The sequence below is a fragment of the Tachyglossus aculeatus genome, chromosome 6 (assembly GCF_015852505.1).
Source record: "Tachyglossus aculeatus isolate mTacAcu1 chromosome 6, mTacAcu1.pri, whole genome shotgun sequence".
NCBI classification, from domain to species: domain Eukaryota; kingdom Metazoa; phylum Chordata; class Mammalia; order Monotremata; family Tachyglossidae; genus Tachyglossus; species Tachyglossus aculeatus.
In genome coordinates, this window is record NC_052071.1 from 61211849 (window position 1) to 61236213 (window position 24365).

The following is a 24365-nucleotide window of genomic DNA, read 5'->3' on the forward strand; positions in this document are numbered from 1 at the left end:
CAAAACCAAACATATTAACAAAATAAAATAAATAGAATAGATATGTACAAGTAAAATAAAGTAGAGTAATAAATATGTACATACATATATACAGGTGCTGTGGGGAAGGGAAGGAGGTAAGACAGGGGGATGGGGGGGGAGAGGGGGAGCCAGGAAAGTAAGGGACAAAGCAGGCCCCCGCCCCCCACCACACCTTATGGTACAATACACTGAATTGAGGCTGCCCCGGGGAGGGAGAGGCTGATGGCAGCTCTGGATTCTTCAGCTCCATGATTGGCTGACCTTCCCTGACCACCCCTGGTTGTCCCGGACCCCGAGACCTCAGACCCTCCCTCACCAGCCCCATGTCCCCCACAGATCCAGAGAACGCTGACCCTTGCTCCTGAACGAGTCCCCTCGTGCTGCCACCCAGAGCAGAGAAACAGTTGAGATTTGGGGTTTAGAAGATCGCCGTTTGCGCCGCCCAGGTAAGGAGGTTTGGGGTCTCCGGTTTGGGGTTTGAGCCGGGTCAACTCTTGCTATCTTGGGCTCTGCTGGGCAGCACACTGGGCTGGTAGGCTCAGCGGCACCAGCAGCCTCCCCCGGCCCCTGAGCTCTGCCCACTGCTCTCCCCCCGGCCCCACTCCACTCCCACCCCCAACCCCTGGGGCAGCCCACAGCATTTATGTACCTCGCCTTATAGTCCGTTGCTTCTCCTACCCAGATTTTATTTTGTCTGCCTCCCCCAGTAGGTGGTAAGCTCCTTGTGGGCAGGGATCATGTCTAACAAGTCATTGTTACTCCCAAATGCTTAGTACAGTGCTCTGCACATAGTAAGCGCTCAATAAATACCAATGATTGACTGATCTCTTATTGCACTCCACCCCAGTTCACACTCTTCACTCCTCCTAGCTTTCCCTCCTCTGTACTTCCCAAGCGCTTAGTACAGTGCTCTGCACACAGTAAGCGCTCAATAAATACGATTGATGATCTCCAGTCTCTTCCTCCTACTGTTCTCTTGGGCCAGAATCACCCAAATCCGCCAGGCCACGGGTTCTGTGACCTTCCCTGATTGACCTCTACCTTCCTGCCAGCCGCCTCCTCATCGGGCTGTATTACAGTCCCTGTTCATGGTCAGACTCAGGGTCCACTGGTGGCTGGAGCGGTGAATAATCAGGGGGCAGGGAGGATGGTGTCATCCTGGGGTTCATGTTCCCCAGGCCCTCCTCGAGCGCTGTGATGGCCGTCACGGCGCACATCTCCAAAGATGAGCTGGAGGAGCTCCGTGAGGCCTTCGACAAAGTGGGTGAGTAGCGCAGCTCAGGAAGGGGGCTGGGGAGGGGAGGGGGCTGGGGTGGCGGGGGAGGCCTGATGTCCTGTCTGCGAAGAGTCCCCCAAACTGAACCAATGGCTGCTCCTGAGTCCTGTAGAAATGAAACGGGGCTACCTCACATGGGCATGGAGGGGCCCTGGAGGCTGTCCTGCTTCCCAGCCTGCAGGGGAGGAGGGTCTAGTCCGGTTCGGGAGAGTCTGGCCCGGCCCAGCCCTCACGGGGAGTCTGATTCAGTTTTAGGGGGCTTCTGTTCTGGCCCACAAATAACCTGACCTAGTCTGCGGCCTGCCTGCCCTGAGATTGGACCAGGAGCTGAGGGGGGAAGGGAGAGTGATTTTTCTGTGGCCCCAGGAGCCAAATAAGAGGAAATGGGCTGAAACTACAGCAGGAGGGACTGTGATTGGACATAAGGAAGGTCTTCCTCACGTGAGCACTGGAATGGGAAGGAGTGGGGGTTTCCAGCCCGTGAGAGAAGCAGCGTGGCCTAGTGGTTAGAGCATAGGCCTGGAAGTCAGAAGGACCTGGGTTCCAATCCTAGCTCCACCACTTTTGTGCTCTGTGACCTTGGGCAAGTCGTTTTAGTTCTCTGTGCTTCAGTTCCCTCATCTGTATAATAGGGATTAAGACTGTGAGCCCCATGTGGGACAGGGACTGTGCCCGATCTGATTACCTTGTATCTACCCCAGCACTTAGAACAGTGCCTGGCACAAAGTAAGTGCATAACAAATACCGTAAAAAAAACCCAAAAATATAGTTCACCTGCTTGGGAGGCAGGGGACTGGCCCAAGGCCCCATGGAAGACCGAGAGGCCGGAGCTGGCCCAAATATCCACTAGGGCCAAGCCCTGCCCAAGGCTCCCTGAGAGACCAATTGGGGTCTAGTTTCTGGGTTCGTTCATTCACTCATTCATTCATTCATTCAATCAGTCGTATTTATTGAGTCTTACTGTGTGCCACGCACTGTACTAAGTGCTTGGAAAGTACAATACAGCAATAGAGGGAGTCAATCCCTGCCTATACCAGGCTTACAGTCTAGAAGGGGTTCTCAGAGCCTGGACCGGGACAGGGGATGGACAAGCATCGTAGGTAGAGTAGGGTTCGGGCTGGACTGACGAGGAGCTGGGTCTCTTGGGTTTGGAATAGATGGGTCAGGTGGTGCTCACTGTGCTTTCTGCCCACTATCTGGCCTCTGTGTGTTCCCCCCGGCCCCGCTTCCATCCACCCCCAGCCCACCTGATGCCAGGCTCCAACAGCTCTCCCGACCTCTGCCCTTCACCCCCAAAGTCTTAGTACAGTGCTGTACACACAGTAAGTGCTCAATAAATACCATTGATTGATGTCTCTATTGAGGTAGCTTGGGAGCTACAGCGACCGGTGATGCTGCTGGGCTTCACCTAGCTCCACCCCGCCCATCCCTCATGGCCCTACCCCACATCATCCAGTCCACCCCCTCTCCCATCACGGTCCACCCCGCCGCCCTCTGCCCTCCCATTAGCTGGACTGACCGCCCACCACAGGAATGGACACGACTGCAATGAGTGTTGCGATTAGCTAGCTCTCCTTCCCACCCGCTCCTCCCTCTTCCATCCCCGCCTGTCTTCGGCTCCTCCCCTTTCCCCTCTTCTCCCTCTTCCTCTCTCCTCCTTTCCCCCATCTCTCTCCCATCCTCTCCCTTTCCTTCTCCTTCCTCCTCTTCTCTCTCCCCCCTCCATCCCTTCAGTCTCCTTCCCTCCCGCCCCTCCCCAACCCTCTACTTAGAGTGCCCTGGCCCCACCTGCCTAGGCTAGAGCGGGCCAGGCCAGGCTGACTGCGGCCTCGAGTCTGAATCTGGATCCAAACCACTGGGGCGCTGGCTGGCGGCTGGCTGCTGGCGGCTGGCGGCTGGCTCCAGGCGGGGCCTTAAAATAGCTTCAATAACAGGATGCCTGGGACAGGACGGCAGGGAGGGAGGGAGGGAGGAGGGATGGGAGGAGGCAAGGAAGGAGGGCGGAGGGAGGGAGAGAAAAGCATTTCCCATTTCCTTTTAAGGCCGTCTCTCAGTGTGTCTGAAACGTCCATGGGTCCAGATCACCTACCCACCCGCCGTTTATTTACTTTATAGTTCCTGGGCTGGGGGCCCGGGGAGGTATGGAGGGAGGCAGACTGGCACACTCCTCATTGCTTGGAATAAAACATTTAATGGGTCCCAGAGGGCAGATCTCCAAACACTCTAAGAGAGAATCCAGGGAAGAGAAGCCCTAGGGGTCCAACCCCCACCTGGGTCTGGGCTGATGCCGGGCAGACCCTTTGCACTGGAGATGGAAGTCCCCTGGTTACTTCCATGCCCTGTTGGTATCTGCCTTAATGAGACGTTCCCCTGGCTACCTGCTTCTGCTCCGCCGTAGCCCATTGGCTATTTGTGTTCTCCTCGGTTGTCCCAGGCCCCCGCTAGTGTCCAGAGTCCTGGGGACCAGAAGACAGGTTAGAGGAGTGGGGAAGGAAGAGATGGGAGCCCTGCCCCCTCCCTGTGGCCCTGCCCATTCCCTCTTTGCTTACCACTGCCCCAGGCAGCTGGACTCTCTGGTCCTGGGGTCCCAGGAGACCCAGCACAACCTCAGGCCGGCAGAGTTAGAGTGGAGTAGGAACTTCCCCTAGATGCCCCGGGGTGAATTTTCTGGCATTTGTGGTGGCTCCGGTGGCCCTCAGCTTCCCTGGAAGTCCAAGGGTGGGATTCTTCTGGGCAGTGGGGCCCAGGAGTCCCAGATGAAGAAGCCCCAAGCAGCAGCACCACCGTCTGCTCATGGCACGTTGGATAGGTCTGACTTGTTGTCGGCAGCACGGCCTGATGGAGAGACCATGGGCCCAGGGGTCAGGAGGCCCGGAATTGAATTCTGGCATGAACCCCCCAGTGACCTCGGGAGAGTCGCTTCATCTCTCTGGGCCTTGGTTTCTGCATCTGAGAAATGAGGACAATAATGATCCCTGCTCACCCTAGCTTCTGGAGATGTCGGAAGGGGGAGAAAGGGTGAGCATAAAGGTGGTGTTGCAGTGGAGCATTTCCATGACATCCTGATGCCTGACCTGGGTCCAGGGACTTGCGGGCAGGGCATCACCGAGGCTCCTGAAGTCCCGGGCACATTGCTGCCCCTGCTGGGCCCATGGGCAGTTGGTGAAAGTGATTGTGGGAATGGGTACCACTGTTCTGTCCTCTCAGCTGTCCCTGAGGCCCAGAAAGAGATTGCTGGGAGCAGTAGGGGGCTGCTGGGCAGGCTGGGGTTGAAAGGCCACCAATACCAGAGTATGGCCACCTCCTGGCCTGGTGAGCACAGCCCAGAGGTTGGGACCCAGGTGGACATGGTCTGTCCGGCCTTCAGCTGAACTTTTCTCTTTCTCCAACTCTTCCAAGTGTTAATGAGTGGGGGGGGCTTGTGAGTGTTTGAGAATATGTGTGGGTGTGTGTGTGCACGTGCGTGTGTGTGTATAAAAGAATGATTCATTCCCTATCCCATGGACCCATGCCAGGGCCACCTTGACCTCTCAGTTGCCTTCGACACTGTGGATCACCCCCTTCTCCTCAACATTCTATCCAACCTTAGCTTAACAGATTCTGTCCTCTCCTGGTTCTCCTCTTATCCCTCCAGCCATTCATTCTCAGTCTCCTTTGTGGGCTCCTCCTCCCACTCCCATCCGCTTACTGTAGGGGTTCCTCAAGGGTCAGTTCTTGGTCCCCTTCTGTTCTCTATCTACACTCACTTGGTGAACTCACTTGCTCCCACGACTTCAACTATCATCTCTATGCTGATGACACCCAAATCTACATCTCTGCCCCTGCTCTTTCTCCCTCCCTCCAGGCTTGTATCTCCTCCTGCCTTCAGGACATCTCCTTCTGGATGTCTGCCCACCATTTAAAACCCAATATGTCCAAGACTGAGCTCCTTATCTTCCCTCCCAAACCCTGCCCTCTCCCTGACTTTCCCATCACTGTAGACGGCACTACCATCCTTCCCATATCACAAGCCCGCAACCTGGGTGTCATCCTCGACTCTGCTCTTTCGTTCACCCCACACATCCAATCCATCAGCAAAACCTGCCGGTCTCACCTCCGCAACATCACCAAGATCTGCCCTTTCCTCTCCATCCAAACTGCTACCTTGCTGGTTCAATCTCTTATCCTATCCCGACTGGATTACTGCATCACCCTCCTCTCTGATCTCCCATCCTCCTGTCTTTCCCTGCTTCAGTCTATACTTCACTCTGCTGCCCGGATTATCTTTGTACAGAAAAGCTCTGAGCGTGTCAGTCCCCTCCTCAAAAATCTCTAGTGGTTGCCTGTCAACCTATGAATCGCACCTGACTTGTACTTCCCAAGCGCTTAGTACAGTGCTCTGCACACAATAAGTGCTCAATAAATATGATTGAATGAATGAATGGAGCCACTACCTGTCTAGCATTCTCCCCTTCTCTCCTCCTCTGCTGCTCCCTGGCCCCCAGATAGTGCCCGACCCCCAACGTGCCCGTCAATTCGTCTCCCCATGGGATTCAGTGGAGGGACACCTCCTCACCGAACTTGGGTTGTGTTGAAGGCAGGACTGTCCCCTAATTAGAAGCTCTAAGGAGATGGAGCCCAGTCCTGGGGTTCTTAGTGTGGTTTTATGTTCCCTTCTCATTCCCAGGCCGCCACCATCTCCACTGTAGCTTCCTCTTCCTCCTCCTCCACCCCATCCGCCTCCTCCTTCCCCCTTCCTTCCCCTTTTCCTCTTCTCCTTTTCCCTCATCTTCCCCTTCCTCCTTCCCTCCCCCTCCCTGCCTTTCCTCCCTTTCTCCCCGTCCTGGTTCATCAGGATTTAATACTTTGAATTGCAAAGCTCTCTGTTCATTTTCCCAGAGCCTTTGAAATTCCTTATCTCAGTTTATCGTCACAACATCCCTGTGAGTCAGGGAGGAGCAGGGATTATTATCCCCATTTTACAGATGAGGAAACCGAGGCACAGAGAGCTTAAGTGACTTGTCTAAGATCATACAGAAAGCCAAAAGCACCAGAGCCCAAATCCTCTGACTCCAGGCTCTTCCTCTGAATACATTAAGCATCTCGAGTGTGCCTATGGGAGGGACTCAGCCTAGCCCTCTGCGGACATTCGGTGCCCAGTACGGTGCTCAGTGGATATTCTATGCCCAGTAAAAGCATTCTACCATGAGCGGGTGCCCCATACAGTGCTCTGCAGACAGGCATCAGTACAGCGCTCTGCAGACTGGCTGTGCCCAGTACAGCGGTGTGGATGATGAAAACGACCCCTGAGGGGCCCGGGGTTTTGGGCGATGCAGATGGTTAATCTTCCTCCAGATCTCAACAGCAACGGGTTCATCTGTGACTATGAGCTCCACGAGCTGTTCAAGGAGGCCAACCTGCCACTGCCGGGCTACAAGGTGCGGGAGATCATCCAGAAACTCGTGCTGGATGGCGACAAGAACCAGGACGGCAGAATCAGCTTCGACGAGTTCGTCTCCGTGAGTGCCCCGGACCACTGCCTCCGCCCCCCCCCCCCCCCCCCCCCCCCCCCCCCCCCCCGCCCTGTCCTGACCAGGCTCCTGGCCTCGGCCCTGCACCTGGTAATGGGTTCTAATCCTGGCTCACCACTTGTCTGCTGTGTGACTCTGGGCAAGTCATTTCACTTCTTTGTGCCTCAGTTACCTCATCTGTAAAATGGGGATCGAGAATGTGAGCCCCATGTGGGTCGGGGACTATGTCCATCCTGATTTGCTTGTCTCCAACCCCAGCGCTTAGTATAGTGCCTGCACATAATAAAGCGATTAACAAATAGCATTATTATTATTATTATTCATTGAGTGTTTACTGTGTGCAGAGCACTGTATAAGCACTTGGGCAAGCACAGAACAATTAGTAGACTGGGTCTTTGCCCTCCAGAAAAGCAGCATTGCCTAGTGGATAGAACTTGGGCTTGAGAGTCAGAAGGAGCTGGGTTCTTGGGCAAGTCACTTCACTTCTCTGTGCCTCAGTTTCCTCATCTGTAAAATGAGGATTAAGACTGTGAGCCCCATGTGGGATATGGACTGTGTCTAACCTGATTAGCTTGTATATACCCCGGTGCTTAGTGCAGTGCCTGGCATATAGTAAGTGCTTAGCAAATACCATAAAAGAAAAGCTTCCAATCTAGAAGGTGTGATTGTCCCCTTGAGCCGGCCTGCATACACGGATGGTTCCTGTGCACAGATGCAGACAGCTGCAGGGTTGGGGCCCCCAGGTGAATGGAAGAGTGTGAGGAGATGAGAGAGATAGGGGCCTGTGTCAAGGGGCTGGGTGGGAAGAGTTTCTCAAGCAGGGGCCGAAAATCTGAGCCCAATTTGCCTAAGGCATTTGCCTCCGGAAGCAGCTGGTGATTTGGAAGTCCCAACTTTGCCAGCCCGGCCTGACAGGAAGTGATTCAGTGATTCAGCTCAGGGATGCCTCTTCCCCCTTGCTCCTCCCAGTTGTCCCTCCTTCCCCCTACCTCATCCCTCCTCGCCTCCCCACGAGCCGCTTTTCCACACCTTGTTAATAATAATAATAATAATATGATGGCATTTATTAAGCATTTACTATCAATCAATCAATCGTATTGAGCGCTTACTGTGTGCAGAGCACTGTACTAAGCGCTTGGGAAGTACAAGTTGGCAACACATAGAGACAGTCCCTACCCAACAGTGGGCTCACAGTCTAGAAGGGGGAGACAGAGAACAAAACCAAACATATTAACAAAATAAAATAAATAGAATAGATATGTACAAGTAAAATAAATAAGTAAATATAGTAATAAATATGTACAAACATGTATACATATATACAGGTGCTGTGGGGAAGGGAAGGAGGTAAGACGGTGGGGATGGAGAGGGGGACGAGGGGGAGAGGAAGGAGTGGGCTCAGTCTGGGAAGGCCTCCTGGAGGAGGTGAGCTCTCAGTAGGGCCTTGAAGGGAGGAAGAGAGCTAGCTTGGCGGATGGGCAGAGGGAGGGCATTCCAGGCCCGGGGGTCGATGGCGGGACAGGCGAGAACGAGGTACGGTGAGGAGGTTATCGACAGAGGAGCGGAGGGTGCGGGGTGGGCTGTAGAAGGAGAGAAGGGAGGTGAGGTAGGAGGGGGCGAGGGGATGGACAGCCTTGAAGCCGAGGGTGAGGAGTTTCTGCCTGATGCACAGATTGATTGGTAGCCACTGCCCAGAGCGTTTCTGGACAAAGACAATCCGGGCAGCGGCATGAAGTATGGATTGAAGTGGGGAGAGACATGAGGATGGGAGATCAGAGAGGAGGCTGACGCAGTAGTCCAGACGGGATAGGATGAGAGCTTGAACGAGCAGGGTAGCGGTTTGGATGGAGAGGAAAGGGCGGATCTTGGCAATGTTGCGGAGCTGAGACCGGCAGGTTTTGTTGACGGCTTGTATGTGAGGGGTGAATGAGAGAGAGGAGTCGAGGATGACACCAAGGTTGTGGGCTTGTGAGACGGGAAGGACGGTAGTGCCGTCAACAGTGATGTGAAAGTCAGGGAGAGGGCAGGGTTTGGGAGGGAAGACAAGGAGTTCAGTCTTGGACATGTTGAGTTTGAGGTGGCGGGCAGACATCCGGATGGAGATGTCCTGAAGGCAGGAGGAGATGCGAGCCTGGAGAGAGGGGGAGAAAGCAGGGGCAGAGATGTAGATTTGGGTGTCATCAGCGTAGAGATGATAGTTGAAGCCATGGGAGCGAATGAGGTCACCAAGGGAGTGAGTGTAGATCGAGAACAGAAGGGGACCAAGAACTGAATCGTGGGGAACCCCCACAGTAAGAGGATGGGAGGGGAAGGAGGAGCCTGCAAAAGAGACTGAGAATGAATGGCCGGAGAGATAAGAGGAGAACCAGGAGAGGACAGAGTCTGTGAAGCCAAGGTTGGATAGCGTGTTGAGGAGAAGGGGGTGGTCCAGTGTCAAAGGCAGCTGAGAGGTCGAGGAGGATTAGGATTACTATGTGCAAAGCACTGTTCTAAGCACTGTGGCGGTTACAAAGTGATGAGGTTGTCCCGCGTGGGGCTCACAGTCTTAATCCCCATTTTACAGATGAGGTAACTGAGGCCCAGAGAAGTTAAGTGACTGGCCCAAAGTCACACAGCTGACAGTCAGCAGAGCTGGGATTTGAACCCATGACCTCTGACTACAAAGCCCGTGCTCTTTCCACTGAGTCACACTGCTTCTCACACTGCTGTTTTGTGCACAAAGAGAAGCCAGGCCCTGGCCCCCACCCCTGAGCGTGCCCACCCCCGCCCCCTCGAGCAAGCTGGTCCCTGAGCTCACTGGGATGGGCTGGAAGCTGGGCAGAGCCCTCAGGGCAGGGACTGTCAGAGTCTGGAGATCCGCTGCTTGTCATGCCCAGCTGGGCTGTGGTGTGGGCGAGGTGGGCTGGGGCGTCCACGGGCGGGAGCACGGCTTCCTGCCTGCCTGCCAACCCAGCACTATGTCCTGCCAGGGGGCGGGCTGCCAATCAGCCTGGGTCAGCCCAAATCCGGCCGCCTAGTCGGCCCTCTGGCCCAGCGTGGCCCTCCGGGCCCCATCTCATACAGTCAGTGCACTGACCTCTTACTGTCGGTCAGTGATTGATCGGTTATGACATGGCCTCGGGGGGACCAGTAGGCCCTCACTGGGGACCAAGTCCTGGGCTCTGCAATGTCTCCTGATCTAAGAGGGCAGGAGAGAGAACCTGTGCTGACTCCCCATTGAACTGATCAATCAATCAATCGTATTTATTGAGCGCTTACTGTGTGCAGAGCACCGTACTAAGCGCTTGATGAGGCCCAGAGAGGTTCCATTACTCGGCCAAGGTCACCCAGAAGACTGGGGTGGAGGTGGGGCTCCAACTCCTATCTCCATTCCCAGCCCCCACTCTCTCTTGCGGCCGCACTGCCTTCCTCCTCCTCAGTTGCCCATTGTGGTGGGGGTGACGTTCCCATCAGGAAATCTAGGTCGGACCCTTCCCCTGGTTCTGCAGTTCCTTCATGGTGAAGGTCGGGGGAGGAGGTGCACACTCTTGCGCTTGTGCCACGGCTCCTTCGCCCTCGAGCTCCCCTTGCCTTCCCTTCTTCCCCCACCCACCAACCCAACAAGTGTTTGCTGTCAGTGGTTTGGCTCGTGCTGCTCTCAGAGGATGCCTGGGACCCTGATTTTGAACTCCACAGCCCCAGGGTGGATGCACTCTCCTTCAGGAAGTGTCTGGTCTTCCTCTTTGACGTTTGGCTTCAAGTGGTCCAAGGTTCCTCCCCGGCAGGCCGGAGCTGTCAGCTGGCTCTGGTCCCCGACTGTGGTCAGGCAGGAGGCGGGGAGGAGGAGGAGGAGAAAGAAGGGGTGGGGCACCACGGGCTGACGGCCATCATTACGTTACAGATTTTCCAGGAGGTGAAGAGCAGCGACATCGCCAAGACCTTCCGCAAAGCCATCAACAGGAAGGAGGGGATCTGTGCACTGGGGGGCACGTCCGAACTCTCCAGCGAGGGCACCCAGCATTCCTATTCGGGTGCGGTGGGGCAGGGGGCGGGGGGCACATAGTCTGAGACAACTCTGGGCAGGGTGTGGTGGTCTAGATAGCCAAGGGGCACCTGGGGGAGGAGGCGCAGGCAGCCGGTCTGAGCAGGGTGGGCCATAAGGTGAGAGGTGGCCAACGGGTCCTTCACGGTGGGTATCTGGGCCAGGCTGGAGTCTAATCTGGGCACCTTGGCGGATATGGTGCACCCAGTCCATCATGCCCGGCCGCTGAACCTGGTGCCCCGGTCCATTTCACTGGACCCGGTTCCTGGCCCCGCACCCATGCCTGGCGTGTTGACCGCTCCGTCTGTGCCCGGCTGTAGAGGAGGAGAAATTCGCCTTCGTGAACTGGGTCAACAATGCGCTGGAAAACGATGGAGACTGCCGCCACGTGATCCCCATGAACCCCAACACGGATGACCTGTTCAGGGCCGTCGGAGACGGGATCGTCCTCTGGTGAGGGGCGGTGGGGCCGGCTGCTGGGCACTGGGGCTGCTGCTCTGGCCGGGGGGCGAGATTCATTCATTCATTCAATCCTATTTATTGAGTCCTTACAGTGTGCAGAGCACTGTACTAAGCTCTTGGGAGAGCACAAAATAACAATCAACAGACACATTCCCTGCCCACAACGAGCTTACAGTCTAGAGGAGAGGACTCGATCCGTCAGTGTGCAGTATAGGGTATTTTCTGTGTGTGCTGAATGCCGTTCTGGGCTCTGACTGGGGGCAGAGTGCCGTGCTGACCCCTGGGCCCCAGCAACGCCTGGACCGCTCCCTACAGCATCCCCTCCCCATCCCCCAGCAGCGGTGGGTCCAGTTCCTTCCTTGGGGAAGGCGCAGTGGTGATGCGGGGCACTGGGGTTTGACCGGGCTCGGCCCCGAGGTGGGCTGAGGGTTTGCTGTCGGGGCCCCTCCTACCCCACTCTCTTCCTCAGTAAAATGATCAACCTCTCTGTGCCCGACACCATCGACGAGCGGGCCATCCACACGAAGAAGCTGACTCCGTTTATCGTCCAGGTGGGTTCCGACTGCCGCTGGACCGTAGGGGTGGAGGGTGGGGTGGCGTGAGGCCTGCCCTACTTGCCTGCCCGGTCTGTTTTGGATCAGCCGGACTGCCGCGTGCTGGGCTTCCCCTCTCCCCCGGGGTCCGGTGTCCCAAGCCAGTGGTCACTCTGCCATCCCACCCCAGGAGAACCTGAACCTGGCCCTGAACTCGGCCTCGGCGATTGGCTGCCACGTGGTCAACATCGGCGCGGAGGACCTGCGGGCCGGGAAGCCGCACCTGGTGCTGGGGCTGCTCTGGCAGATCATTAAGATTGGGCTGTTTGCCGACATCGAGCTCAGCCGCAACGAAGGTGCCAGAACCCTTTAGCCGCTGGTGGGCTGGGGGCGGGGGCGGAGGGTTTTGAGCAGCCCGTGGGATGGCCAGAATGGGCCCCTTCTGGCCCAAGAGCCCAGAAGGGATGATGTGGCTGGGCCCTGCCTGTTGCCATCCACGGTGACCACCGCCCCCTCATCCATCCACTCTGTCCACACTGCCGCCTGGTGCCCCCCTCCCCCACCGTCCACCCCCATCAAGTCTAATTCCACCTCTGCCCTATCCATGCCGCCCCCGGCCAGAGAAGGAGATGTCCGTCTTCTCGTGGCTTTGGTGCGGGTGGTTGCTGCACTGTATGGGGGGCTGGGGGTGCTCAGCAGGTTAAGAGGGAAGGGATCTCGGGGGGACTGGGGGCCGGGGTGGAAGGCGGCACTGACGGCGGTGCCACGGTCTCCCCAGCACTGGCGGCCCTGCTGCGCGAAGGGGAGACGCTGGAGGAGCTGATGAAGCTGTCGCCCGAAGAGCTGTTGCTGCGCTGGGCCAACTTCCACCTGGAGAACTCGGGCTGGACCAAGATCTCCAACTTTAGCTCAGACATCAAGGTGGGCTGCCCGGCCTGGGGGATGGGCACACACAAAACAACAGTACCACACGCACGCACACACGCTCGCACACGTGCACACACACACACCCCACCAGCCCTTTGCTGGGGGTTTCAGGGTCCAACCTTCCTGAGCCAAGTCTCCTCAGCTGTCCCAGGGACCCCTCCCCAGCACAGACCCAGGAATAGACACAAGGAAATGGTCACATGGGCAGAAGGCTGGTCTGGCTTCCCAGCTCACCCCATGAAGCCCTCATCCCCTTCCCTGCTTCTCCTCCCCTGCTGGACGGTGGCAGTGGGGTCCCACAGCTGCTTAGTAGATGCCCCTGCCATTCACCCCAGTCTGTCCACCTCGTGCCAGCAAGGGCATCCGGTATTCACGTGCATGCACACACACGTGTGTGGACATTGATGCCCACCAACGCACTGCAGGGAATCCTTGCTCCTGTCCATGGGATCTGCCGTGGAAAGAGCGGAGAGGTGGCCAGGGGACGGCGGAGCAGAGGGTGAGGGGTGATGCTGCAGGAAACCCCTCACTCCAAGTTCAGCTGCTGCCCCTCTCGGATTACCGCCTATTAGCGGAGAAAACTCTGCAGGCCCTGCACACCCAGAGCTGTGGTGTGGGGGCTTCTGGGCCTCTGAGAGAATGGGGAGTTCATGTTTGTGCGTGTTTCATGGGTGCTTCTGTGTGCATCTTCATGATCCACATCCCTGGCACTTTGCCATTCCGACGGGTAGTCCTGTCGTCTGCGGGGCTGGAGCCTGGGTCCACATGTTGCCCCTCAGTGGAGCAACAGAGGCCCTGGATGGTCACCCCAGGCTGGATAACCAAACTCTTAGTACAGTGCTTTGCACGCAGTGAGTGCTCAATAAATATGATTGAATGAATTGTGCATTCTCTCTCTCTCTTTCTCTTGCTTCCGGACTGCTGCCTTCCACCCTGCTCCCTTGCTTGCTCTCTCCCCCGCCCACCCAGCTGGGTGACTTCAGTAACTCGGTGAAGGTACACAGGGGCTGGCCTGAGGCCCATTCATTCATTCATTCATTCATTCATTCATTCAATCGTATTTATTGAGCATTTACTGTGTGCAGAGCACTGTACTAAGCGCTTGGGAAGTACAAGTCGGCAACAGATGGTCCCTACCCAACAACGGGCTCACAGTCTAGAAGGGGGAGACAAACAACAAAACAAAACAGGTTGACAGGTGTCAATGCCATCAGAATAAATAGAATGATGGCTATATCATTGAGAAGCAGCGTGGCTAAGTGGAACAAGCACAGGCTTGGGAGTCGGAGGTCATGGGTTCGAATCCCGCCTCTGCCAATTGTCAGCTGTGTGACTTTGGGCAAGGCACTTCACTTTTCTGTGCCTCAGTTCCCTCATCTGTAAAATGGGGATGAAGACTTTGAGCCCCCCGTGGGACAACCTGATCTCCTTGTGACCTCCCCAGCGCTTTGAACAGTATTTGAAGCAGCGTGGCTCAGTGGAAAGAGCCTGGGCTTTGGAGTCAGAGGTCATGGGTTCAAACCCCGGCTCCGCCAATTGTCAGCTGTGTGACTCTGGGCAAGTCACTTAACTTCTCTGTGCCTCAGTTACCTCATCTGTAAAATGGGCATTAAAACTGTGAGCCCCCCGTGGGACAATCTGCTCACCTTGTAACCTCCCCAGTGCTTAGAACAGTGCTTTGCACATAGTAAGCGCTTAATAAATATCATTGTTATTATTATTATTATTATATACACATCATTAATAAAATGAAGAGAATAGTAAACGCGGGGGACTGGCCCGGGGCCAGAGGGAATGACTGACCCTGTGCTTCCCCACAGGATTCCCGGGCCTACTTCCACATCCTGAACCAGATTGCCCCCAAGGGCCAGAAGGAAGGCGAGACCCCGATCGCCATCAGCATGTCCGGGTTTGCCGTAAGTTTGCCGCCCCAACCCCGGCATCCGTGAGGGTGATGGTGTTTGCTGGCTGCCCCCGTGGCAGGTGCCCAGGATTTTGCTCTCTGTGTGGGCAGCACGCCTGAATGGGTATCCTCAGCTAGCCGCTCTCCCTCCTAGGAGGAGGACCTCTGGCAGAAGACAGACCTTGTGCTGTAGCATGGGGGAAGGTGGGCAGGCCAGCGGGCAAGGGGCAGTGAGTGTTCTCAGCTGGATGCTCTCCCTCCCTGGAGAAGGATGACCTGCTGAGGGCTGAGCTCATGCTGCAGCAGGTGGGCGGGGGGCAGGTGGGCAGGGGATGTCCTTACCCGGCCCCCGTCACCCCCAGGAGAAGGACGACTTGCTGCGGGCCGAGCTCATGCTGCAGCAAGCGGACCGGCTGGGCTGCCGACAGTTCGTCACCCCCACAGACGTGGTCAGCGGCAACCCCAAGCTGAACCTGGCCTTTGTGGCCAACCTGTTCAATAAGTACCCGGCGCTCACTAAGCCTGACAGCCAGGACATCGACTGGACACTGCTGGAAGGTGATCACCATGTGGACCTTGGCCCCTCTTAACCCCACGGCCCCTCCCTCCTAATTGCACATCCCCATTGCCAGCTCGTTCCTCCCGGGGCTGAGGGTTTTGGAGCTCACACTTCCAGGGCCTCCTGGGCCTGGCCGGGTGGAGGGGTGGAGCCGTACACAGTTTGGGCCCAGGTTTGGGGGCTCGGGACTCACTGCGTTGGCTTGGCAGGGGAGACCCGAGAAGAGAGGACTTTCCGCAACTGGATGAACTCTCTGGGAGTGAGTCCCCACGTCAATCATCTGTACGGGTGAGTGGGGGCCTGGGGTTGTGGGTGCGGGTCCCAAGGAGGGTAGTCCCCAGAGGGGAGGGCTAGAGGTGGGCAGAGAGAGCCTGCCATCTCATGTCTCTCTCTCTCTCTCTCTCTCTCACACACACACACACACACACACACACACACACACACACACACACACACACACACACACACACACACACACACACACACACACACACACACACACACACACACACACACACACACACACACCCCCCCCCCCCCCCCCCCCCCCCCCCGCGTGCATGCGTCCCAGGCCCCTGTTACCCTCAGGCATAAATACTTGGAATTCCCAGAAACAGAAACTAGCGACTCTTGTCCATTCCCCACTCCCCTTCCCCGAATCCACACTGTCTCGGCTTCCCCCCTTCCCGGGTTTGGTGGGCTGGGGATACTGGCGGTGCTGTGGAAACACCACTAAGCCAGGAGGCAGCCAAGCCCCAGAACATTGAGTCCCCCAATCCTGAAAGACAAAGCAGAGCTCAGCGCTCTCCCCAAGATCCAAGGGCACCCTGAGGACCAGTTCGCAGAGTGCAGGGTTTCTGTCCATCCTTCCCATTGGATAGATGAGGAAGCAGAGGCTCAGAGAGGTGCTGGGATGTGCCAGTGGGCACAGCAGGCTGGGTGGAGCCACTACTAGAACCCGGGACTTCCCACTTCCCAGCCCTCGTCCTCATACTCTCTACTGGGCAGTGGACAGGAGCCCGGCTGGACCAGTAGCAGCTCTTCTCTGTCTACGGGGGCGCAGGGTGGGCATGAGGGGCTGGGGGCATCTTCTGCAATATTGCCTGTGGGGGCCATCGAGGCCCTGCTCTGAGCCCCCCTCCACCCCCTCGTCCCCTTAAGGGACTTGCAGGATGCCCTGGTCATCCTGCAGCTGTATGAGAGGATCAAAGTCCCCGTCGACTGGACCAAAGTCAACAAGCCCCCGTACCCCAAGCTTGGGGCCAACATGAAAAAGGTGCGTAATCCTGTCCTGGCCCCCCCTCCCCCACCACTGTGCTCTCCCCACTTCCCCTCTCCAGCTTCTCCCTGCCAATTAGTCAATCGACTGTGAGCCCCATGTGCAACAGGGACCTTGTCCAACCTGATCAACCTATACTTACCCCATTGCTTAGTACAGTGGTTGGCACACAGAAGTACTTAACACATACAATTTTATTGTTATCATTGTTGTTATTATTTTTGTCATTAACTGAGCCCCTACTCTGTGGAGAGAACTGTATGAAGTACTTTGGGGCGGTCAACAGAGGCTGTAGACACAATCCCTGTTCTAAAGGAATTTACAAACTCTGTCCTCTCTCCCCTTCCTCATCTCCTCGCCCTTCATCTACCCCCCTTTTATCCCCTACTTTCCTTCCCCAGCCCAGGGTACAGCCAGTTGATTGTCTGAAGGGGTGGAGGGAGAGAGAAGGGGAACTCTTTTGTTCTTAACCAACCTAAATGCTTGTGTCTGTCTGGTCTTTTTTTTGTGTCTGTGTCTTTGTGACTCTGTGGGTCTGTGTCTCTGCGTATCTCTGCATGACTGCATCTGTCTTTGCATCTCTGTGTGTCTGTGTCTCGGCACCTCTGCGGGTCTGTGTCTCTGTGTGCCTGACTGTGTGTCCGTGTGCGCGGTCCCACAGCTGGAGAACTGTAACTATGCCGTGGACCTGGGCAAGAACCCGGCCAAATTCTCGCTGGTTGGCATCGGTGGGCAGGACCTGAATGATGGGAATCCAACCCTGACACTGGCTGTGGTCTGGCAGTTGATGAGACGGTAGGGTACCCTGCCGGTATCCTTGAAATGCCCCAGGATTCACCCCATTGACACCCCGTGGGTGGGGCTGGGAGGGGTGGAGGGGATGGTGTGTGTGTGTGTGTACTGAGAGCTGACCATCCCAGGTGCTGTGGCAGGGCAGGAACTGCTGGGAATTATAATAATAATAATAATAATTATGGTATTTGTTAAGTACTTACCATGTGCCAGGAACTGCTCTAAGCACTGGAGTAGATACAAGATGCGGCCGAGCAGGATGGGGGCAATGGGAGAAGTGTTGCCCTCCCCAAGTGTGGCTTTAGGACAGTCAGACCTCCGAGATGGGCCGTAGTCAGAGGGCCCGGTGTCAGGGAGTGTCCAGGTGACCCCCACTACCCTCAGGTACACCCTGAACGTGCTCGAAGACCTCGGCGATGGCCAGAAAGCCAATGATGATATCATCGTCACCTGGGTCAACCGGACGCTGGGCGAAGCCGGGAAATCCACCTCCATCCAGAGCTTCAAGGTGAGGTCCCGTCCGGCTTGTGCATTGTTTATGTGGGGGCCAGACCAGCCAAGCAGCTGGGACCTCCAGGAGCCGGGGGGAGGGGACTCGGGACTCAAACCCCGCCCCCGCGGCCCTGCCCACAGGACAAAGCCATCAGCTCCAGCCTTGCGGTGGTGGACCTGATCGACGCCATCCAGCCTGGCTGTATCAACTATGACCTTGTCAAGACGGGCACCCTCAGTGACGACGACAAGCACAGCAATGCTCGGTGAGCAGTGGGACGAGGGTGGGGGTGGAGGCTCCCTGCAGCCCTGGGAAAGAGTTGGACTTGCAGGTCATGGTGGGTGGGTGAACCGTAAATGTCTGGCCCCGGCGCGGGGTGGGGCGGGAGAGAGAGAGAGAGAATATGAGTGTGCGCGCATGCATGTTTGGCTCCCAAATCTGCCCCTTTGGCGCTTGTGACCCCTGGGTCCAGCCATGACCCACCCAAGGCAGGGGTTGGGGTTGGCCGAGGCTGACCAGTGATCCCGTGCCCATGCAGGTATGCCGTGTCCATGGCCCGGAGGATCGGCGCCCGAGTGTACGCACTGCCCGAGGACCTGGTGGAGGTCAAGCCCAAGATGGTCATGACCGTGTTTGCCTGTCTGATGGGGCGGGGCATGAAGCGGGCATAGGCGGGGCCGGCTGACCCCTCCCAACTCCCCCACTGCCCTTCCCGCCCCTGCTCCCCCTCCCCCACAGACCCAGTGCCTGCCAACATGTGCCCGCATGCCTGAGCGCGTGCCCTCGTGCGCCTGTGTGCCCACGGGTCCCCACCCATGTGTGCCTGTATGCATACCCAGGTGCATACCCACGTGGGCGTGCCCACGTATTCTGGGGGCTGTTTCCAGCCCGAAAGGCTGTGCCAAGGCTTGAGAACTGTCAGCGTTGAAAGGACTTTTGAGTTTTGCTTTGCGAAACAAGATCCTTGTGTCCCCTCCCCATCCGGGCCCAGACCCGGTGGCTGGCCGGTTGGCAGGAGCGGCCACCGGACCCTGCCCTCTTAGCCCCGTCCCTGTCATGGCTGTCTCGTGGCCCCCGGCGCTCCCTTCATTTGCCCTTGCCCTACCTTGCCTGGCCCCGCCTCTTCAGGAGCTGGCTTGAAGGTGGTGGGGGCCAGCCCTCTGCCAACCCCCACACCCACAACCCCCCCACCTCCCCTGGAGGGTCGGGGCCCGATGGGGTCGAGCATCCACCCACGGGGGCCGGTGGCAGTGGGCGGGCCGGCCCCCAGCTTGGCCACGGGATCTTGGCGGCTTCCTCCCGGCCTGCACCCCACCCCCCATCCTGCCCACACCGACCCTCAAGGCCGGCTCTGGGCCCTTGCCCCGCCCCTGGCCCTGACCTCCTCCCCGGCATAATGAGGGAGTCCTTTGCGCTGCGTCTTCTCGGTATCAGCTAACACCCAGGCGTTTCCAGCCGAGACCCCCACCCCTGCTCAGGGTCCCCACATCCCCATTTGGAGACACCCCGGGGTCCCCACATCCCCGCTCGGTGAAACCTGGAGGTCCGAGCTTTATGTCCACCGTTGGTCCGAGTTCGGTCCCTTGCTTAACTGGAATGAGTCGGAGAGGGGTTGTTGGGGGGTGGAGGGAGGGTACGGAGGCGGCAGAGCCAGCGGGTCGACTAGGAGCCTCCAGGGAAAAGAGATGAAATTATTTTTACACCACATGGAACCCGGAGCGGGGGCGGCCACCGCCGGCCGGGTATCCCGGCGGGGCCGCTGCTCCTCAGCCTTGGACTCCCTCCTGCTGCTGCTGCTGCTGTAGCATGGTGGCATCATATCCATTGAAGTAAAAACATAATAATTACAGTATCAATCATTGTGGTGTCATGGGCCGAGCTGTACCGAGCGCCGGGGAGATAGGAAATCATCAGGTCGGACGCAGCCCCTGTTCCACTTGGGGCTCACAGTCTAGGTGGGAGGGAGAAGGGTTATTGAATCCCCATTTTACAGATGAGGACACCAAGGCATAGAGAAGTCGTGACTTGTCCGGGATGAGAGAACGAGCCAGTGGTGGAGCCGGGATGAGAATGCGGGTGCCCTCACCCCCCAGGCCTGGGTCCCCTCCATTAGGCCACACTGCTTCTCGTTCAGCTCTCGTGAGCTCTGTCATCCACATCGTGGTGTGGCCCGGCTCCTCTGCAGACAAGGCTGCAGTGGTCAACTCCGCGTTGGCAACCCCCACCCGCACACACGTGCATACACGATGCCGACGGAGGCCTCTGCCCTTGAAGGCAGGGACCCTCAGACCTCTGCGACTGAGGCCTCGGGGGACACTGATGGTTTAATGCAGGCTCCTCAGAGATCTTCCCGGGGGTGTGCTGGAGCAGAGACTAGTTTGGGAAGGAGACTCGCACCCAAGTCCTACCCCACACTCAATCACCGACAACCGTCCCACAGAAAACTCGGCCCGTGAAGCCCTGCATGAGTGCCCTATCCAGCTCTGCTCCTCCCTGCCCTGCCCAGCTCCGCCCCACCCTGACCGATGGAGCCCTGCCCAGCTCTGCCCCACCCTGACCAGTGGAGCCCTGCCCAGTGGCACCTTGCCCACTTCTGCGGAGTAGTGCTCTTACCTTCCCAGCACTGCCCTGAGCAAGAGTGGTCCTACTTCCCCTGCCCTGTCTCATAATGCCCTACTCTCCCCTCTCCTTCTCTATGTAATAGTGACATGCCCTCTCCTGCCCTGCGCAATAGGAGTGCCTCGCTTTCCCCACCCACCCATCACAATAGTTTGCCACCTTCCCCTGCCCTGCAGAGATCGACAGCTTGTCCAGGGGAGAGCTCCAGTCAACAGGCTTTATTGGAGATGGAGACTCACGGCACCGCAGCGGGCACTGAAGCAGGCACTGTAGCACTGCAGCCAGCGCTGTGCCAGGCCAGCAACTCTGGTGACTTGCAGCTATCAATAGTGAAGTACCCCCAGCAGCTGCTAAATGCTCACGGGCCCCCAGCAGGTTCCCCTGGACTTTCTCCTAAAGTCCAGCATCTGCAGCTCCCCTCCCTCTGCTTGTCTGGAGACTGGCCATTTAAGATGGTCTCCCCTCCCCTCTTTCTTCTCCCTGACTGCTCCCTCCCCAGTCACCCATCCTTTTGCTGCCCTCTGTGACTTGGGTTCCTCACCCTGTTACATTATCTGCAGCTGGGCGTTTCTTACACCAGGGCTTCACCCCAGCCCGAGGGTTCTGGGGGGCTCGGGGGTGGGATGGGGGACTTTCCCTGCCTCTCCCTGGGGCTGGCACCAGTCAGCTTTTCTGGGGTCTGGGAAAATGGTCTCGGAGAATGGTGGATTTGGGCAGGGAGGGGAGATACAGCCTGCTGAAGCATTCTACAATCCAGCCGGGAGCCTTGGTCCACCACTTTTGGTTTTGAGTTGTGATGAGGGGTGGGGGGTGAGGGCTCCTGTCTCCTTGAGAAGATTGGCCTCAGGCTCCCCATGGAGATCAATCAGTCAGTCAGGGGTATTTGCTGAGCCCTTGTGGGGATAGAGCCCTATTATCAGCATTTAGGAGAGAACTGTAGAGTTAGCAGACTCTAACTTCTTCCAGGCAGACACAGATTATTTCCAGGGAGTGGAAGCTGAAGCAAGAGGAGAACAGGAAATACCACAGTCATATTCATTCATTCAATCGTATTTATTGAGTGCTTACTGTGTGCAGAGCACTATGCTAAGCACTTGGGAAGTACATATCTGTGGGTAGGGACCGTCTCTGTTTCCAACTTGTACTTCCCAAGAGCTTAGTACAGTGCTCTGCACACAGTAAGTGCTCAATAAATATGATTGAATGAATATCTGGGTGAAATAGCTTGATGGCACAGTTGAGTACTCATGTCATTGGCGGGGGCGGTGGGGTTAATGGTATTTGTTAAGGGCTTACTATATGCCAGGCACTATACTAAGCACTGAATGTGCACCTAAATGATGAGACGGCTGAGTGGAGGCGGCGGGGGCGGGAGAATTCAGCTGGGAAGGCCTCCTAGAGGAGGTGGGCTTCCAGAAAAGCCTTGGTGATCAATCAGTTGATCCCATTGTATGTATGCAAAACACTGTACTGAAGACTTGGGAGAATACAGTGCAACCTAGTTGGTAGCCCACAGTGAGCTTACAGTCTATAGGGGGAGACATTAATATAAATAAATTACGGATATGGACATAAATGTTCTGGGACTGAGGGAGGGGTGAATACAGGGTGCAAATCCAAGTGCAAGGGTGACGAAGAAGGAAGTGGGAGAAGAGGAAATGACTTAGTGAAGGCCTTTTGGACGAAATGTGCTTTTAATAAGGCTTTGCGGGTGGGGAGAGTGATTGTCATATTTAAAGAGGGAGGGTGTTTCAGGCTAGAGAGAGGACGTGGGCAAGGGGTTGGCAGCGAGACTGGTGAGATGGAGATGGAGGTTGGCATTAGAGGAGCAAATTGTGTGGGCTGGGAATTGTCTCTCCCCACTCCAACCCATACTTCACTCTGCTGACTAATTATTTTTCTATGAAACCATTCAGTCCATGTTTCCCTGCTCCTCCAGATTCTCCAGTAATTGTCCATCCACCTCTGCCTCAAACAGAAATGCCTTCCATTGGCTCTAAAGCATCACCTTGCCCCCTTCTACCTCACCTTGCTGCTCTCCTTCATTCAATCGTATTTATTGAGCACTTACTGTGTGCAGAAAACTCCTACCACAACCCAGCCTGCACACTTGGCTCTAATGCCAATCTACTCACTGTACCTCGAACTTGTCTATCTAATAATAATAATAATAATGATGGCATTTGTTAAGCACTTACTATGTGCAAAGCACTGTTCTAAGTGCTGAGGGGGGGGATACAAGGTGATCAGGTTGTCCCACGTGGGGCTCAAAGTCTTAATCCCCATTTTATAGATGAGGGAACTGAGGCTCAGAGAAGTTAAGTGGCTTGCCCAAGGTCACACAGCAGACATGTGGCGGAGCTGGGACTCGAACCCATGACTTCTGACTCCCAAGCCCGTGCTCTTTCCACTGAGCCACGCTGCTTCTTGTTGCTGACCTCTCGCCCACATCCTGCCTCTGGCCTGGAATGTCCTCCCTCTTCATATTCAACGGACAACTACTCTCCCCACCTTCAAAGTCTTATTGCCTTATTGAAGACCTACCCTGACTAAGCCCTCATTTCATTTCCTCTTTTCCAACTCCTTTCTGCAATGCTTCCTTTATTCACCCCTCCCTCCAGCCCCATCTAGCACGTATGTACATGTCTGTAATTTATTTATGTTAATATTTGTCTCCCCATCTAGACTGTAAGCTTGTTGTGGGCAGGGAATGTGTCTACCAACTTTGTTGCATTGTACTCTCCCAAGAACTTGGTATAGTGCTCTGCACACAGTAAGTGCTCAATAAATACGATTGACTGAGTTAACGTAAGAGCGGGCAAGGTGATTGAGTGCTTTAAAGCTGATGATGAGGTTCTGTTTGGCATACAGGTAGATGGGCAACCACTGGAGGTTCTTGAGGAGGAAATATGGACGGAACGGTTTTGTAGAAAAATGATCCAGGCAGCAGAGTGTAGTATGCACTGGAGATCAATCAATCAATCAATCAATCAATCAATCGTATTTATTGAGCACTTACTGTGTGCAGAGCACTGTACTAAGCACTTGGGAAGTACAAGTTGGCAAGAGACGGAGGTCAGCAAAGAGGCTGATGCAGTAATAATAATAATAATAATGGTATTTGTTAAGCACTTACTGCGTGCCAAGCACTGTTCTAAGCTCTGGGGTAAGTACCAGGTAATCAGGTTGTCCCTCATAGGACTCACAGTCTTCATCCCCATTTTACAGATGAGGTAACTGAGGCCCAGAGAAGTTAAGTGGCTTGCCCAAGGTTACACAGCAAAGTGGGGGAGCAGGATTAGAACCCAAGTCCTCTGACTCCCAAGACCATGCTCTTTCCACTAAGCCACACTGCTTCTTTAATCAAGGTGGGATAGGATAAATAGTTGGATCAACAAGGTAGCAGTTTGGATCAATCATATTTATTGAGCACTTACTGTGTGCAGAGCACAGTACTAAGCGCTCGGGAGAGTACAACGTAACAGAATTGGTAGACATGTCCCCTGTTCCCTGCCCACAATGGGATGGCGAGAAAAAGGTGGATTTTAACAATGTTGTGAAGGTTGAACCAACCAGATTTGGTAACAGACTGAATATGTGAGCCCACTGTTGGGTAGGGACTGTCTCTATATGTTGCCAACTTGTACTTCCCAAGCGCTTAGTACAGTGCTCTGCACACAGTAAGCACTCAATAAATATGATTGAATGAAGGAATGAATGAATATGTTGGTTAAATGAGAAAGATTGGTGGAAAATAAAGCCAAAGTAACGGGCTTGTGAAACAGGGTGGCTGGTGGTGCTGTAGTAGACCAGATCCTGCCGACAAGGATCTTACGTTACAGAAAGCGTACACAGGAAGCACTCAATAAATACGATTGAATGAATGAATGAATGAATGAATGAGAGATAGACATTGAAATAAATTACGAATAGGGGACTTCAATTATAAATCAGGGAAGCAGAAGGTCAG

General features: G+C 55.8%; 1 protein-coding gene across 2 annotated transcripts in view; it reads left to right on the plus strand.

Moving 5' to 3' along the window:
• Positions 1-19632, plus strand: part of PLS3 (plastin 3) — a 43519-nt gene extending 23887 nt beyond the window's left edge. Inside the window, exons 2-18 of one of the 2 annotated variants that reach the window (XM_038748315.1) lie at positions 358-467; positions 1200-1285; positions 6632-6795; positions 10688-10817; positions 11149-11281; positions 11760-11841; positions 12014-12179; positions 12602-12744; positions 13720-13746; positions 14571-14666; positions 15016-15211; positions 15422-15500; positions 16374-16488; positions 17153-17286; positions 17668-17791; positions 17917-18041; positions 18315-19632. In XM_038748315.1, coding sequence (XP_038604243.1) covers positions 1219-1285; positions 6632-6795; positions 10688-10817; positions 11149-11281; positions 11760-11841; positions 12014-12179; positions 12602-12744; positions 13720-13746; positions 14571-14666; positions 15016-15211; positions 15422-15500; positions 16374-16488; positions 17153-17286; positions 17668-17791; positions 17917-18041; positions 18315-18447 — 1914 coding nt within the window. In that variant the 5' untranslated portion in view covers positions 358-467; positions 1200-1218 and the 3' untranslated portion in view covers positions 18448-19632. The remainder of the gene's footprint in view (positions 1-357; positions 468-1199; positions 1286-6631; positions 6796-10687; positions 10818-11148; positions 11282-11759; positions 11842-12013; positions 12180-12601; positions 12745-13719; positions 13747-14570; positions 14667-15015; positions 15212-15421; positions 15501-16373; positions 16489-17152; positions 17287-17667; positions 17792-17916; positions 18042-18314) is intronic. The other variant, XM_038748314.1, reaches the window with a different exon arrangement.
• Positions 19633-24365: the final 4733 nt, after the last annotated feature.